The sequence below is a fragment of the Rosa rugosa genome, chromosome 7, assembly GCF_958449725.1.
Source record: "Rosa rugosa chromosome 7, drRosRugo1.1, whole genome shotgun sequence".
NCBI lineage: Eukaryota > Viridiplantae > Streptophyta > Magnoliopsida > Rosales > Rosaceae > Rosa > Rosa rugosa.
Window position 1 is genome coordinate 30,037,484 of NC_084826.1, and position 17,538 is coordinate 30,055,021.

The 17,538-nt window shown below is 38.0% G+C and overlaps 1 protein-coding gene across 2 annotated transcripts; it reads left to right on the forward strand.

The window, feature by feature from the left end:
- The first annotated feature begins 215 nt into the window (after window positions 1-215).
- On the forward strand, window positions 216-7,735 carry LOC133720724 (uncharacterized). Of its 2 annotated transcripts, XM_062147171.1 has the most exons (8): window positions 223-1,448; window positions 1,782-1,866; window positions 3,571-3,667; window positions 3,800-3,863; window positions 3,951-4,007; window positions 4,950-4,987; window positions 5,112-5,193; window positions 7,261-7,735. In XM_062147171.1, the coding sequence occupies exons 1-8, from the start codon at window positions 381-383 to the stop codon at window positions 7,351-7,353; spliced, it is 1,584 nt and encodes a 527-aa protein (XP_062003155.1). In that variant the 5' UTR covers window positions 223-380; the 3' UTR covers window positions 7,354-7,735. The 2 variants fall into 2 exon arrangements, 1 of the variants encoding a protein (XP_062003155.1); XR_009851967.1 differs by lacking the exon at window positions 3,800-3,863 and having other exon boundaries at window positions 216-1,448; window positions 7,261-7,278.
- Window positions 7,736-17,538: the final 9,803 nt, after the last annotated feature.

A 17,538-nucleotide genomic window follows, 5' to 3' on the forward strand; every position in this document is an offset into this window, starting at 1 on the left:
AACAATTGTTTTTTTTTTTTAAGAGGAAAAAAGAGATTACAAACAGAAACCTCTAGAACAACCCGAACTAAAACACAAAGTTAATTATCTAAAACAAAATCTCGCTTGATCTTTTGAGTCTTGACCATATGATTTGGCATTCGCACATCCCTACCAAGCCACAAAGACATGTGTAAGCCAAGGAGTCCCTAGCCGGGTTAACAAGTGACCGAGATGATTTTATAATGATTAAAAACAAAAGAGGGAAAAAAACAAAGGAGGGGGTTATTATTCAGAAGAAAAAAGGGTTTGGAGAAGATTGAAAATCTGCAGAATTTAAATAGTTGAGAGTTGAGAGCACAGCGGCACCTGGCAGTAGGGTTTGGAGAAATCTCTAGACAATGGAAGACTTTCCGGGCCGGAATCGCGATGCGAAACGGAAACGTGACGAGGCCGTCTTGGCCATCAACGGCAACACTAACGGCATCGACCTTGCCGTGTTGGAGGCGTTAGCGAAGGAAAGCGCAGTTGAAGCGCTGGACCCTCGAACCCTAAAGAAGCTGGTGCTGGCCTTCGAGCGCCGCCTCAAGGACAACATCGCCGCCCGTCTCAAGTACCCGGACCAACCGGAGCGCTTCGCCGACTCCGAAATCGAACTCCACGAAGAGCTTCAGAAGCTCAAAGGCCTCGCCAGCGCTCCCGAGCTCTACCCCGAACTCGTCGCCCTCAACACTGTTCCCTCCATCCTCAACCTCCTCAGCCACGACAACACCGACATTGCGATCGACGTCGTTCAGTTGCTGCAGGACTTGACCGACGAGGACACCGTCGACGAGAACGACGAGCCCGCTCGGGTCCTGGTGGATGCGCTCGTCGACAACAATGTGCTCGAGCTCTTGGTTCAGAATCTGCTCCGGTTGTCCGACTCCGACCCCGACGAGATGGCCGCCGTCCACGGCACTCTCGCGACGATCGAGAATCTGATTGAGGTTAAGCCGGCGGTGGCGGAGTTGGTGTGCGAAAAGACCAAATTGCTCAAGTGGTTGATGAGTAAGATCAAGGTGAAGGAGTTTGATGGAAACAAACAGTACGCCTCGGAAATACTGGCTATACTGTTGCAGAATAGTGAGGCCAATCAGAAGAGGTTAGGGCAGATGAACGGCGTGGATGTGCTGCTTCAGGCGGTGGCTATGTACAAGTCGAAGGACCCCAAGAGCCCCGACGAGGCGGAGATGCTGGAGAATCTGTTCAATTGTTTGTGTGGTTTGTTGATGCCATTGGAGAACAGGGACAAGTTTCTCAAGGCTGAAGGGGTGGAGTTGATGATTATTATAATGAAGCAGAAGAAGTCTGCTTACGGTTCCGCCATAAGGGCTCTTGATTTTGCAATGACCAAGTACCCGCCGGCTTGTGAACGTTTTGTTGATGTTTTGGGGTTGAAGACGGCCTTTGCGGCTTTTATGGGTAAGGCAAGTGCTGCTGCCTTCCCTTTTATTAATTTACAAAGTAATGCAATCATCCTCTGGGTCCAAGCATTATCAATACATATGTGAACTCTGTCTTTCTGTAAGCATTGGGAGTTAATGGTTGCATTTTTGTGGTGATATTGCATGTGTTTTCTATTACACAGTTAGACAGTTGGGGAAGAGCTTTAGTATTGGTATTAAAACTCAATAGCTGTTGTATTGGTACTAAGATGCTAGAGCTGTAGTATTGATAATGGAACTCGGTGGCCACTGCACTTCATGATGTAAAACTAGGTGGATAGGTGATTAACTTGGCACTTCTGTTGTTTTATGTAGGTTCCCATTAATAAGAATGAAAAGAAAGAAAGGTATCATGAGGAGTTGGAGGAGCGCATTGTGTCACTAATTGCATCGTTATTTGGTAAGCAGGCAAGTGCAGTTATATTGATTATGTGAATGCTCTGCACGTTTACGGGCCTTTGCCCTTTGTTGTTTTCACCTTTGTATTTTTTATATCTTAGTTGCTACTATATGATAATTGTAGCATGAGTGATTCTTTCTGCCTCATTCCTTACCTTTGTTGTCTTTGGGACACTTGGTATCATTAGTGAAAGAACACGAGTAAGTTTTCTTACTATCATAACTAACCATATGGCACATGCATAAGAACTTCGGGGATGCATTTTGGTTGAACACCAACATAATAGGTTCTCAGTCAAAAAATTTGTAACATTGATATTTAGAAGGGTGTGATGCTTTGAACCCAGGACATCATGCTTTGGTAGGGGGTTTCAGTCTAAATGAAACAGCTAGATAGTAGGTCAGGGGAACAAGAACTATAGATCTTTTCGTCCTTTTGGAATAACTAGGAACAAGTTTAGATCTAAGAGGTCTATTCTTATTTAATGCACTCCATTACGTAGTAGTTAGAAGTATACAAATTGGCACTATTACAAAGCAATACTTAGAGTCCAGGTGTGCGTCATGTTTGGGAACAAGGAGAGGGGGAAACAAATTTAGGGAGAGAAATTGGTTACAGTGATTTTGTTTTCGTGCATATGTTTTGGAAAGACTGAAAGTACAGGGTAATGCAGAACAAAAATGCATTTGACCAAATTGTTGCAGGAAAGGAAATGAAACTTAAAGAGAATAGATAGAAAGAAAGAGTGAAGGGGAGGGACCTGATGTAGGAGAAGAGGCAAAGTAGGGTAAACGCAAAATCTGTATTCTTTATCTATACATCTAAAGACTGAACTATTAAAATAAGGTTAGTTTTCAACATTAGCTAAATAGGAAGTTGTTGCTGATGAGGGGTAAGTTGAACTCGAAGCATCTTGCACATATCAACTCCATCGGTCAAGTGCAATGATAATTCAATAGCTAAGTACCCGTTTGATAATGTTTTGTTTTCAGTTTTATTTTTTGTAGATGAAAGCAGAGAAGTAGACGATAGATGTGAGAGCTGCTTAAAAAAAAAAAAATGAACATAGTTGAAGTAAAACATGAAGAAAAACTCTTTAGAATTGTTTTTAGATATTGATTCTATGTAAAAATTCTTCCCTCCACATATTTGATCACTTTTTTTTTCAATCATTTTCTCTTTTTTGTTCTCTGTCTTTACTAAACAAAACAGTAGCAAACAAACCTAAAGAAAATACAGTGAGAAGTATATATCTTGTAAGTTATGGGCCAACGAAATGCTCCAGAGGTGTGTTTGTCATATTCATATCCTGGTAGCCCAGTTAGTGCCCGATCAGATTATATGCCAGTACAATGGTACCATTGTTATTAGAAGGAGAGGACACAACAGAATTGTTAAAGTGTATCTGTACTAAAGCCTATAAAGTCATTGGTTAATGATTTCATTCTAGTTATTCATTCTCTTTTTGGATCCATTGGCTTGGGAATTTTAGGCTTACAATTCTGAGTAGGCTCAGTTGAACATGGTTGAGTGCAGTAGAAGGCCGATGATTATCTACCATTCCATTGCATTAGGTTACTGAAGTATGTTTATCCGTGTTACTTTCACCAATAAGCACAACTTAACTAGATTATTTAGCTGGTTTCTACTCATTAACGACTATAATTATAATCTCAACTGCTCTTGCTCAAAATCTTATCTCAGGTGGTATTATGAGGGGTTCTAGAAGGGAGAGATTGTTGAGCAAGTTTGTGGAAAATGAGTGTGAAAAGATAGACCGGCTTATGGAACTTTATATGAGGTTGGTCTTTCTTATTCTTTTCTTTATTTATTGCAAAGCTTATAAAGAGAAAAGGTTTGCAAAGCACTAGTATGCTTATGCTTTTCATCTCAATAGATGTTTTTCTAAATTTATATGCTTATTATGCTTCAGATATTCGAATAGAGTTAAAGCTGAAACTGACCGAATTGACCAGCTTGATCTTGATGATTTAGAGGTTACTTTATTCTTTAGTCTTCAATACTCTTATGGATCCTTCACATTATTTTATTTTCACTTGCAAGTATTCTGTTACACTTTTCAGATGGATGAAGAGGAAATATACATTCGGAAGCTTGAAGCTGGACTTTATACCCTTCAGGTTTGTTTTTGCTGTGCCGTTGACCTTTGGGATTTTTCTATGGACACTAGCGAAACATAGATTTAGTAATTTCAAAAAATTTATGACTATTATTGGCTCAATAGATTTAGTGATTTCAATTTTTAACTTGAACCTACAATCTTGAAATTATGTTTTGAGTAAAGAGGAACATAAACCCATGAGCCTTAGTTCAAGTGCCCTGAGACGGCTGTGGAGGGGGTAGACATCCTAGGTTTAAAGATCCATATATACAAGTTATGATGAAACTTAATACTATCATCTTAAATGATAGCAGTAGGAGATATCAATTACCTTGAAAACTTCATGAGAGAGGTTTAAGGGATTTCATCTCAACGAAATTTCTCAAAGCTGTACAGTTTAAAGATTGTTAGCGCTGACTATTAGTTATGTTCTGTGTTGTATCTTTTGTCAAATAATTGTCATCTTTTTCACTTATATGAGCTCTTTTATGCATAAAGTCGCAAAATTGATTTAATATAGGAGGGAAAGCCATATTTATGACTATTATCTTCTCAATAAAGTTAGTGTTTTCAAATTTTATCTTGAACCTATGATCTTGAAACTGTTTAGAATTTGCAGAAACTCAAGTCCATGAGCCTTAGCTCAGTTCCGTGGGATGGGTGGGGAGAGGGTATAGACACTAGCGTCAAATCTTCACGTAATAGCCAAAATAGGCTTAAAGCAGGTGTTCATTTCATTTATAACTTCTTTATAGAAATTCAAGGCATTTCATCTGAAGGAAATGTCTTAAGAATTGTTTGAAAGCGCTGTATGAGTTTTGTTAGGTATTATATCTTTTGTAAAACGAGTATCAGATTTATCACATATGTGACCTCATGCATAAATTTTAGTATTATATCTTTCCCTTGATTTTTTTTATTTTCTTTTTTGATCTAAATCTATGTATTTATGATGCTGCAGTTGATTGCTGTTATTCTGGGTCATCTTTGGTGCTCTGAGTAAGTTGCAATTTCATAAGGGGTGTATTCTAAGGCTTTGGCTTGAGGTTCTCTTAGATGTGTGTGTGATGTATACATACATACATATATTTATATATATTGAGCCTGTCATTTTGTTTTGCAGGCATCCTCAAATGAGAGGAAGAATCGAACTACTTCTCAAGCAGCAAAAGCTTACTAAGAAGGATGTTAAGGATATACTTCAGGTGCATATGTTTGCTGTTCTCTATAATTTCAAATTTAGAGCAGAAATATATTCTAATCAATGGCATTTGTTTGTTTCGTTTTTGTTTTGTTTTTTTGTTTTTGTTTTGTTTTTTTTCTTCTGTTCCTAAAACATTGGTTCCATTTGTTCTCATCTTCAATTTTTAATATCAAATGGTAATAGTTAATATTTGATTTTCAAATTCTTGGGTGCGATATCAAGTAGCAGCATTTAATAGGCTTGGACCTATGTTCTTGTATTTTAGCATACCAGGGGAACTTGGAATGATCTTAAGTAAATTGTCTTGAGAAAAAACATTAGTAATAGGCAGTGGTCTTTTTGTAAAGATTGGATCTTAATCCAATCTAGTTCTTGGGTACAACAATTGACAGTTTAAAATTTGTATTTATAAATTGGTTTTTTGCATGCCTGGAATTCAAAGTATTGTTGGCTTTAGGTTCTTTAGTAAGCTGAAACTTTCAGTTGTGGCTTACAGTGAAGGATATTTGAACGTAGAATTCCATAAGTGTACGCTACCACTGAAACATTCAGTTGTGCTTCACACATAAGGATGTAGAATGAAATGATTGACTAACTGATGGAGTTTGAAGAGTTCTCTTGGGTTTGTTCCATCTTCTAGAGTTTTCTTGGGTATTATGGTTAATTTTCTTGAGGAATTAACTGTCGGTCATTAATTTCTACAAGTCGTTAATGAGGGTTATTTCATGTCTCGTTTGTTTCCAGTGTCTTCTGTAACTCTATATGAGAACCACCAGCATGCCTTCCTCTAATATGAATAAGTAGTCATGTATTGCTTAAAATTACGTATTGTTTAAGTTTTGTGTGGAGCAGTTTGTCTCGAGTGATTTGTGAGAATTCTTGGTGTGATTCCAAGAACTTATCTGGTGTGATTCCAGATTTTCCTCGTCTTCAATTCTGGTTTTCTAACCACAAGCCTCACTCCCTAGGACCTTTAACACAGTAACCCCTAGATTGTTCTACATCCCCTTAAACACAGTAAGACCTTTCACAAATTTTCTTATCTATCTTCATTCATTATTGTGTAGTAGGGTACAGCATTCCGACCTATTAATTCCAACATGGCTTTAGGCACATGTAGGCTTTGCAATTTGTTGCATGTGGGATCTGTATCATACCAAGCACACAGTCGTTATCCTTCACATGTGCCTGTCTACCTGTCTGGGCTCCAATCTTTGCAGAGTAGGCTTTTATTTTACTAAGAAGTTCGGTTTCTTATAGATGTCGATTGAATAGTTGATGCATTTTTATGAAGTCTTAAAAGAAAAGACGGCTTTCCTATCATTTGCTGAGAAAAATGACTAAAGGGACCTTTTTCTTTTGAAAACTTCGTTGAAACTACACGAGCCACATTTGCAGTTGTAAACTGTGGTGTAGTGCTTTGTTAAACTGTTGTCATTCTCCATTAGTCATTTCACAAGGAATAAAATGCCTCCCAATAGCTACTCTGAATTGAGTGCATGATGCAATTCCCTGAAATTCCGACTTGATCTTGTTTCAAACCAAAAATTCTCTGCAGCAGTTTTTGGTAGCTACTATAGAGAGTCGGTATCTATGTAATGGCCACTATAAGTTGTTTACTCAGTAGGTTTTAAAATGCCATAACAAAATACCGCATCAGCCCCAGTTTTTGGTTTGAAACTGATGCGGTTAAGGTGGTTAAGGTCAAATTGAATCTTGAACATTCAGTAGTTTACTCAGTAGAATCTTGAACATTCAAACAAAATATCGCATCAGCCAAAAACTGGCGCTTTACACCATCAGCGAATTGAATCTTGAACATATATAAGGTCTTTGGCAGCTTCTGCAGCGATTAAGGTGGTTATAATTGTTTGAATGTTCAAGATTCTATTTCTCAAAAGGGCTTTAAATCTGCTAGATATATACATATTTAATTCTGTTTACAAGTGGAATATCTAGTAATTTTAAATGACATATCGAAGCTTACAGTTTTCAGTGCACGATTTTGAAGTGTTTGGATGTTTTAGTACTTCTCCCTAATCCAATGCTCTTGCTTTTTGAACTACAGGAGTATCACGACAACATTGGTGATATGGAAGGAGCGGAAGAAAAAGAGCGATCACAGGCAAAGATTCAAAAATTCATCTCAGCTTTTGATTGATTGAATGGTTCCCTTTTCAGCTGTGGGGAAATTGATAGTGTCAAGTAGAAGTAGATTACCAGTGGAGAGCTGTTGATGAATATTTTCCAATGTACAACAATTTTAAGGTTTCATGTTGTCAGAGTAGAACCACCGGAAAATCCTAGTAGAGAACTGTGATGAAGTGGTACAATAGCACATCGGCAAACTGGCAAAACATATTGACTTAAATGGCTCGGATGTAAAAGTTGACCTTGCTTAACTCTTCATACAGGATTCTCTAAACCCAGGCTTCGCATGGAGAGTGTAGTTCTTGAAAATTCGGACTTTTGTTCATGTAGCTTTTCTATGAATATACATCTATAAGTCGTCATACTGTATCAATTTACAACTAGTTACTGTTTGAGCAGTGTTATGAGACAAATCCAGCTGAAATACAGTGCAACTCACAAGGAGATGAGATGGTTGAAAAAATTGGATATGATCGATGATTGCTAATCTAGATTAAAAGTTTAAGGGTTTTTGTCTATTTATCTCATTAGTTACTGTTTGAGCAGTGTTATGAGACAAATCCAGCTGAAATACAGTACAACTCACAAGGAGATGAGATGGTTGAAAAAATTGGATATGATCGATGATTGCTAATCTAGATTAAAAGTTTAAGGGTTTTTGTCTATTTATCTCATTTTTAGAGATTTTTTTCCCCACTTACCCCATTAAGTTTTGAGTCCTTGACCAAAAGCCCGAAAATTAGCCAAAGTTATTCCACTTACCCCATAAATAGATTTTTATTCCCACTAACCCAATTTAAATTAAAATGACAACTTTACCCTCACCTTAATTAATAAACTACAAAATGCCACTCTATTTTATCTTTCATCTCTCTCTCCAGCACGATGCCCATGACGTCGGCCCCCTCCCTCCCTGTCGCTACTGGCTATGCCGCCATCGCCGTGGAGCAAGAAGGAGTGGGTCCTCCCGGAAATCGACGAAAACGACATCGTCAGCGCCTCCCAGAGATCGAACTCGCTCCTCCGCCGCCTTCACCACACCTCGGAAAACGCTGTCTTCGCCGGAGATCATGGCGCCGGGGACGAGTTTATTCTGATCAACGATGGATTCGGCGGCCTTGTTCTTCCTTTGGCTCTGAGGCTCGAGAAGGAGAAGACGAAGGAGATGTTGAGGACGACCAGGATCTCAGCTTCCTCGAAGAGCCGACCATGATCTTGATCCGGATCAACCGGTCAGAGAAGTTATTGTCGTTGAAGGCGAAGGCGAAATCGGTGTCCGTCGACGTCGTCACCGTACCGCGAACTCTGACCCAATCATTCTACTATCTGCTATTTCCGATGCTCACAGTGGAGGAGATGCTCATGTTTTCCGACGCACTCTTCACATCCGATCCAGATTCAATTGAGCCACTCTTCACATCCGATTCAGATTCAATTGCATCTCTGGTTTGATTGCTTGTTATAGGGTTTGCACTATCCAATATGAAATGATTATTTTGTTTTTGCATTTTGATGCTTTTGACTGTAAGAATTTGAAATGATTATGTGTTACAATCCATCAGTAGTCTTCTGTCTTTCATTTCTTTGTTAGTTCAATTTGTTTCGTTTCTGCTTCATTTTGCTCCCACTTGAGGACTTCCTCTGTTTTCAGTTTTCTCCTTTTCTCTCATCTGTGGGAGAAAGTGGCTAATGATGTTGAGAATCTGCTCCTCCTGGGTGCATTTCTCTGTTTTTCTCATCTTTTGCTGTCATACTCATGCATTAGATCTTAGGGGATAACCAGATTGGTATAATATTGAGTCTCGCGTCATGGATTGGGTCAGTTTGGGAGATGAGAAATGATTTTAAAGTGGAGTGGTGGGTGCCCAAATCAGAATTTTTTTTTTTTTTAAAGTAATGGGACAGAAGCAAAGAAAAAAAAAAGGTTTTGAATGTCTATTAGGGGGCAATAGATGTCTATTGGAGGGCAATAGACGTTTTTAAATTGATGCAATCATTTCTTTTTTTCTTTAATCAAAGTTTTATTTGTCTAATTTTAGGAAGATTAGTTCTTATTTTGGTAACCGAAATGTCTATTGGGGGGCAATATACGTCTATTGGGGGGAAATAGACGTTTTGAATTGATGTAATCTCCTCGTTTTTTTTTCTTTAATCAAAGTTTTATTTGTGTAATTTTAGGAAGATTGGTTCCCATTTCGGTAATCGAAACGTCTATTGAGAGGCAATAGATGTCTATTGGGGGGTAATAGACTTTTATTGCCCTTATATTGGGGGGCAATAGGCGTATATTAGGGGGCAATAGACCTCTATTAGGGGGCAATACACTGCTAGGGCAATAGACGTCTATTGGGGGCAATAGACGTTTTTCAAAAAAATCCGGTGGACGGTGGCCGGCGACCGGTGACCGGAATCAGGCAAAAGTTGGCCGGAATCCGGCGACCGGTGACCGGCTCCGGCGAAGTCTCCTATAGTTTCTCTCTTTTCCATTTTCTCTCTCTCTCTAAGTAACAAATGGGTGAGGGGTAAAATGGTATTAAAAAAAAATTAAAAAAAAAAAAAAATCTTAATGGGGTATTAGGGAAGACTCCCTTAGAGTGTATTGGGTAAGAGGGAATTAAAAAAACTTAATGGGGTTAGTGGGAAAAAAATCCCTAAAAATGGGGTAAATAGACAAAAACCCTCAAGTTTTTTTAATTCTTTCTTACCCAAAACACTCTAAGGAGGTCTTCCCTAATACCCCATTAAGACTTTTTTTTTTTGTTTTTTAATTTTTTTTTAATACAATTTTACCCTTACCCCTTTGTTACTTATAGAGAGAGAGAAAATGAAAGAGAGAGAAACTATGGGAGACTTCGCCAGAGTCCGGTCACCGGCCGCTGGATTTCGGTCAACGTTCGTCGGATTCCGGTCACTGGAATTTGCTGAAAATCTCACTGGAATTTTTTTTGCACCCAATAGACATCTATTGCCCCCCCCCCCCCAATAGACGTCTATTACCCCAATAGTCTATTGCCCCCTAATAGACGTCTATTGCCCCAATAGACGACTATCAGCCATGTATTGCCCCCCAATAGACATCTATTGCCCCCAATAGAACTTTCGGTAGCCGGAATAGGAACTAATCTTCTTAAAATTAGACAGATAAAACTTTGATTAAAGAAAAAAAACGAAGAAATTATATCAATTTTAAAACGTCTATTGCCCCCAAATAGACGTTTCGATTACCGAAATGAGAACTAATTTTTCTAAAATTACACAAATATAACTTTGATTAAAGAAAAAAAAAGAGGAGATTACATCAATTCAAAACATTTATTGTCCTCCAATAGACGTCTATTGCCCCCTAATAGCCCTTAATTGCCTCCGATAAAACTTCTTTTTTTTTTCTTTTTTCTTTCCTTCTAGGCCTTCTGCCCCATTTTACCAAAAAAAAAAGAAAAGAGTTCGACCGGTTCCTCCTCCTCCGGCTACCCCACCTTCAGCAATGAGATCCAAGCTACCCATTTTCACACAAACACAGTCATCATGAAATCGCTAGCTATACAAGGAGTTTACACGGAGGTCATGCATGTTTCAAAGCTATACAAGTGCTGTTTTGTTTACACGGAGGTTATGAACCAATTGAAGCCGTCAGAATCGAAAACCAAAATTGAATGCCGTAATTGGTCCACCTGTGGAAAACTCCGGCGACGGTGGCCTCATATCGAGTCTGCAGTTCGGGATTGTCGTCAGATCCGACCAACACTGTCCCCAAACTCGCCTGCAAGCTCCGCATCCTCGACAGCGACGACGCCTCCGGTGACTGGTACCAATTCAAACCAGCGCAAAAGATTTGACCGTGATACGCGATGATAGCTTTAGATCCAGGTGAGGACGTCTTGATCTCTACTGTCGCGTGCCTATCTTTGGTCTTCTCCGGCAGTCCTCCGTTGCTCCCCGTCATCCGCCTGCAGAAGAAGGCACCGGGGGTTTAGGTTCACGTTTTTGATGTGCAGATAGAGATAGAGAGAGAGAGAGAGAGAGAGAGAGAGAGATAGAGCTGGTGTGCCATTTGTAATTTTTTAATTTTTTGGGGGTAGAATCGTCTTTTGAATCTATAGTTGGGTTAGTGGGGATAGAATTTTGTTGGTGGTGTAAGTGGGCTAAAATTAACCCATTTTGGTGCTAGTGGTCACAGACCCAAAGTTTAAAACCATGTACGCAAAAGCTATAATTGGTTTAAAGCGTCGGCCTATAAGTAATATTTCTGATATTTTCTTAGGCCTTGTTTAGTTCGCGGAATTGAAGCATTGGAAAAGGAAACATAATCGTCTTTTGTGTTTGGGATGCGAAAGGAAATGAAAAATTTTCTTATAGGAGGGGAAAATAAGGGGGAAAATAGTTCGTTCCATACCTCAAGGGATTCATTTTCCCTTCTTTTTTCCTTGCATTTATTACTCAAATTTTATTATTTTGTTGCATTTATTACTCAAATTTTATTATTTTGTTGCATTTATTACAAAATTTTTAACAATTTTCCTAATAATTTTTCTTACGTTACTAAACATCGGAATAGAAAGCCTAGTACCATTTGATTTAGTGGCATAGTCTCACCTTCGTAAGTAGGAGGTTGTGAGTTCGACTCACGAAAGATTAGTTGTAGCATTTGAGTTGTTTATTTAATAAAAAAAAAATAATCAGAATGGAAAGTTCGTGGGAAAATTTTAATTTCCTATCCCATGGAAAAGGCAAATGACTTACTTTTCTTTCGGTGAACCAAACAAGACCTTAGGGCATGTTTGTTTCACAGGACTGTCATTGCCCACCTTAATTTCTATAAGAGTCTTGGACTCCTCTAGCCTGGCTTATGCAATTCTAATACCTGACTGCTAACAGGACTATCATTGCCCACCTCTCTTCAATCCTGAGCCTTTCCAGCCTCTCAAACTGGTAATTGTCCCAGAGAAATGCATGATCCTTTTGAAGTTTCGCCTTCTCCGAAATCTCGGTGAAGTTCCGGAAGCTAAGAAAGCCTCTCCGACTCCATCGAAACCCTTCCCCAGGATCACAATCATCTCGGAAATGGTTTGAATTTGAGCTTCGTCTTCGTCTTCCTTGGTGCACCCAGCCCACATTCTGAGGCTCATCGATTGATCACCGGAATAGTATTGGTCTCGGCCAGCGTTGAGCCGTTAAGGTTTTGAATCCGACGCTTGGAAATGTAGCGGCAATAGAGGGAGCTAGGAGGAAGAAGAGGCCTCTGGTTTTGCGGTTAGGGTATGGTGAGGAAAGTGAGATATGCCCAGTGGTCAATTTGAAATGAAATTGGAGAGAGAGAGAGAGAGAGCAGATGATTAAAGAACCAGATGATGAGAGAATGAGGATGATTAGAGAATGATGAACAACGAAGAGTAGAAGGAGGCTTCCACAATCCCATTGTTTTTGGTGTCATAGTGGTAGAAGGTGTTGAGGAGATTTTGGGACTCTATAGTCTTATTTAAAAGAGTCCATGTTGTTGCCAAAAATTAGATAACTTGTGTTACACTAGATAAAGATGTCTAATCCCATCCAATCCCATGTAACAAACACCCCCTTAGTGTGTTTTCCTTTCCTACCAAAGTAAACGCTGTTGTCATCCACATCTAGTTGAGTACCGAGCTATTTTGTTAGTCCTACAATTTATTTTATCATAATGTTTTTGGGTTCACATGGTGGACTTACATTGACCGAAATTCAACTTTAATTTGTTTGTTTGAGTGAAAGCTAATTCCTATTGTTGACTTGCCACATGGGATGCTATATAACTGGTCCACGTAGTGGCCACACATTGGTCTAAGTTTCAACTTCATTTATCACCTTGAGCAATCTTATATATATATATATATATATATATATATATATATATATATATATATTTTTGCTCTTTTTCTTCATTTACATAAGGCTAATTTCATTTTATGTCCATGACATTTACACCTTAAATCAGTTGTGCCCTTACACTTTTAATTTCATCACATGTACCCGTATGCTCTTCAGTTTAATCAATTTTGTCCAATTATTAGTATTTCTGTCATTTATTTTGTAAATTGGAAACATAGCTCTATTGGGTCCCCTTGTAAGATTATGATTCACTAGTGTGGAATGCACAATTATATCGTAAGTGACAAAAATTTTAAAATATATTACACAATAGTTGGCACAAAAGCTAAGGGTTAGACAAGATTGATTGAAATTGGTAAGTAGAGTACATGTGATTTAGGGTATAAAGGTGCAGAAGGTAAAATAAAATTTGTCCTTTACATAAATACTTCAGAGAGCTTAGTGATAGGAGAATTTTAAGGTTACATTTTAATAGTTAATACCTCATATTTTGCTTAGTTATTTCCTTAACTGAATCATTTTTAACTTAGTTTCTATTTTTAGGTAAATTGGAGCACATGAAGAAGAAATGAGCTTAAAGGAGCATGAGAAGCAAAGTAGACGTTGGAAATGACAAAGGCAAGGCACAAGGGACGCAGAAATGAGCTGAATTGAGAAAATGAAGTATTCCTGATCCGACTAGGTAAAGGAATCCTAGTCAAAGTAGAAATCCTGGGTCAACTAGGAAGCAAGCTTGGATAAATGATGAGAAATGGCGAAAAATGCAGAATCCTAGTTGGACTAGGAAACCTACTCCTACCAGGAAAAGGAATCCTAATGACACAAAGACTCCCAATTGAACTAGGAAAGCAAAAGAAGATTCTGGAAGGTTTAAGAACATTTCATGTGAAGAGTCCTTGTTTGACTAGGAGTCCTCAAGACATGAGGAGTCCTGATGGGGTTAGAAAACCTGAGAGCACTAGGAGACCATGTGGCTTCAAGCTGACTCAAGAAAGCTCAAGATTATTCTAGAATACTTGGGGATTTTTGGTAAATAAAGAAACCTAAATGTTCTAGGGTTCTTGGACATAAAAGAAGGAATTTTGGATGGATAAATATTGTTTTTCCGTGAAAATATAAAGAAAAATCTAGAAGATGACGTCTTGGAGTTATCCTGGACAGTCTTAAGGGATTACAACATTCAGGATGGATGAAATAGAGTCCACATATGTTCCTTGTTGCTCACACTCCTATTTGGCCCAAAATTAGAAGATAAAAATCAGAAAATACATATATAAATTCGGCAAATATATCTTCTCCAAGAATTATAGTTCAAATTTGAAGGCTTCTCATTGGTTAGATGACACAAGAATGCTGACATGGATTTATCTGATTGGTTTAAACTGTGTGGATCAATTAGATAATTCCTAGAAATTAAAAGAAGGATCCAGAAGACTTGGAGACCAAGGTGCCGTCCCCTATATATAGATGCATCCTTGGGACGTTTTGATCACCAATTCTCTCATTCTTTCACACACCAAAAGTTTTGTTCCACTCTCTAGTCTTCAGAGTTTTGCATCTTCAGGCAAAGAGGAGGAGAAGAAGGAGCCGTGAGCAACCCTAGCCGCCATCATCCACCTTGTGTCGTAGCCATTGAAGCCTTGGTTTCAAGTTCTTCAAGTGTTCAACGTCTACAAGTGTTCATCATTCATTCCTTCACGGTGTAATTCAATCGTTTTCCTTGTAAACTCTTTAGTTTTTCTTTGTTTGAATTTGTGAACTATGACTTCTAGTTTACATATAATGTTAAGGGTAAAGTTTAAAGCCCGTCTTTATGCTTGAATGAAAGTTGCGATTTCTTTATTGTTGGTTTTCATGTTGCTTATGTGAGTTTGATCAATTGGTTTTGCTTTACAGAAATCTTTTATGTGTTCATCTTAATTGGTTCGAAACTTTTAGAATTTGCATATAATTGAAGCTAGATTTAGGGTAACAATTCACCTAATAGTTTTATAACGCTGAATCATAAGTAGTAAAGTCTTTGGACAAAAGTCGAAATCAATTGAGGAGGTTTGCAAGTAGATGAAATTTGTCATACTAGGTTGTGCACTTAAGTTGACATTCTTTCTTTGTTCTTCATGCATTGAAAATGTTCTTGAGTAGCTAACTTTTTAGAGTATGATTGCATGTTCAATAGAATTAATTTTGGTGCATTCACTTAGATTATGTACTTACATGAGCATTTGCCAAGCATAATTAGCTATAATGAGTCACGCTCATACTACCGCCAGCGGTACCAACGACTATAAATGGTGTGACCTACGGAAAGACCGCCAGATAGGCTATCGCCTGAGCCCCGGCTCACCCCCAGATTATTGCTGACGCGCCATGCCAAAACAACATCAGAAGCTCCAGAAGCTGGGAACTGAAGTATATCAGTCCCACATCGAAAACATGGAAGAAGTCAACCTCTTCCCCACCTATATATAAAATGTTCACTTCTCTCTCCTCATTAATTATGCATTAACTACTTACCTACTGTTATTTTGTCAACATAAATACATTGACTAACTTAGGCATCGGAGAAGAGAAGACCGCCCAGCGCGGTCTCCCTCTGACGCCCTTTGTATTTTACTTGACATGTAGCGGGAGTATTGAGCACATCACAAGTAGCGGTCCGCCCATCAGACCAGCGTTAACCAAGATTTAGCCACCGCTGAATCTTAGACATTAACAGATTAATTACTCAAGGAAAGTAAAATATGAGAAATCGTTTGCTTATTAACGTTTCACATGGTCAACTTGTTTCTCATGACATTAAAAATCAACTATAGGATTTTATCTTTGTTCTATGTGTTCCACCCTTGTATATATGTTTGTGGTTTTTATCTTTGTTCTATGTGTTCCACCCTTGTATATATGTTTTTATGTTTTCTTTATTTTATTTATTTATTTTAATTTTTGATTTTAATCCTAAAAACCCCCAATTTCGATCTCAGGTAATTTTGTACATTTATTGTAAATAAAATACCTTATACTCATATTAATTCTTTATTTGTTTATGCAATTACATGTGTACCCTCGATCCCCAGCTTGAATGATCCATATTTATCATATATTAACAATGATATTTTTCAGTGTTAAATTGCGTGCTACTTTTAGCATATCACTGAGAATGCAGAAATTAACTAAAAGGCAAAGCAAAATCTAAAAAAATTGGCGCAAGAAGTGTCAGAATCAAAATAGAGAAATTAACATGCAAATGTAAGAAAAAACCAACACAAATGCAATTATGCAATGTCCTAAGATTCAAGTCCTAGGAAGGGTAAGCTCAATATGAATGGAAAATCGGGTTTGAATGTTTGAAGTCAAGGAAGTGGCCGAAAGATTTTGAATGCCTTGACAACAAGACACTGCTCATCTCTTCATAGCTCTCTCCTTGACTTATAACTTGTAACATTCTTCTCACACTCAACCAATAGGAGATGTCCCAAGGAGTGTGTAAGAACAAGCTATAACATGTTATCACTTCTCTACTTCCCCTCCATAAAACTCCATTACACTGAGAAATGACAACTACTACGCTCATGCTCAACTCTACCAATCTTTTCTAGAACACATTGGGAAACTAATAAAAGAGAAGCAAAACATGCTCACAACAATAGTAGCAAAGCATGCTCCCGGGTGACATCCTTGTATTGAAATCTCTATGCTATTTTTAAGCACAGTTAAGGCAGATTATGACTTGAAGTATTGAAATCTAACTTTGGAGTGAATGTCACTCCATAGAGCAGATTGTAAATGTCTTTGAAATTTGTCTAAAACGATAAAATGTCTGAGAAAAACGTTACACCGACCACAACATGACCAGATCGATAACTTACCAGACAAAAAAATCGACGGTTTCTTTGTTCAATCTTCAATGTCTCACAACATCTTCAACACAGTTGAGCACTACAAAGCACTAAAGTAATAAGCTGTAAATTTTTGTCAGAGGAAAGAACCTTAGGGTGTGTCCTGTAACGTTTTATGAAACTATTTTTGTAATATTGGATTGTAGAATGAAAACGGGAAATTAAACTATAAGTTTTTACGATGTAAATACATGTTCGGTACAAGCTCAATTTTGTTTATAAAATATATCATATGAAGTTGCAAGCTCTTGAATCTTTAGTTCAAAAAGATAATTCAATCAAATGTCTCAACTTTAGTTGTTAATTCCTCTTGCCCATGAGATAATCCAATTATATTGAAGCATAAAATATCGAAGCTTTCTTCCTAAATCATCCGTATAAATTAGATCTGACATGTGAAAGAGGGATTTTCTAAATCCTTCATTCTTCTCTACTCCATGATT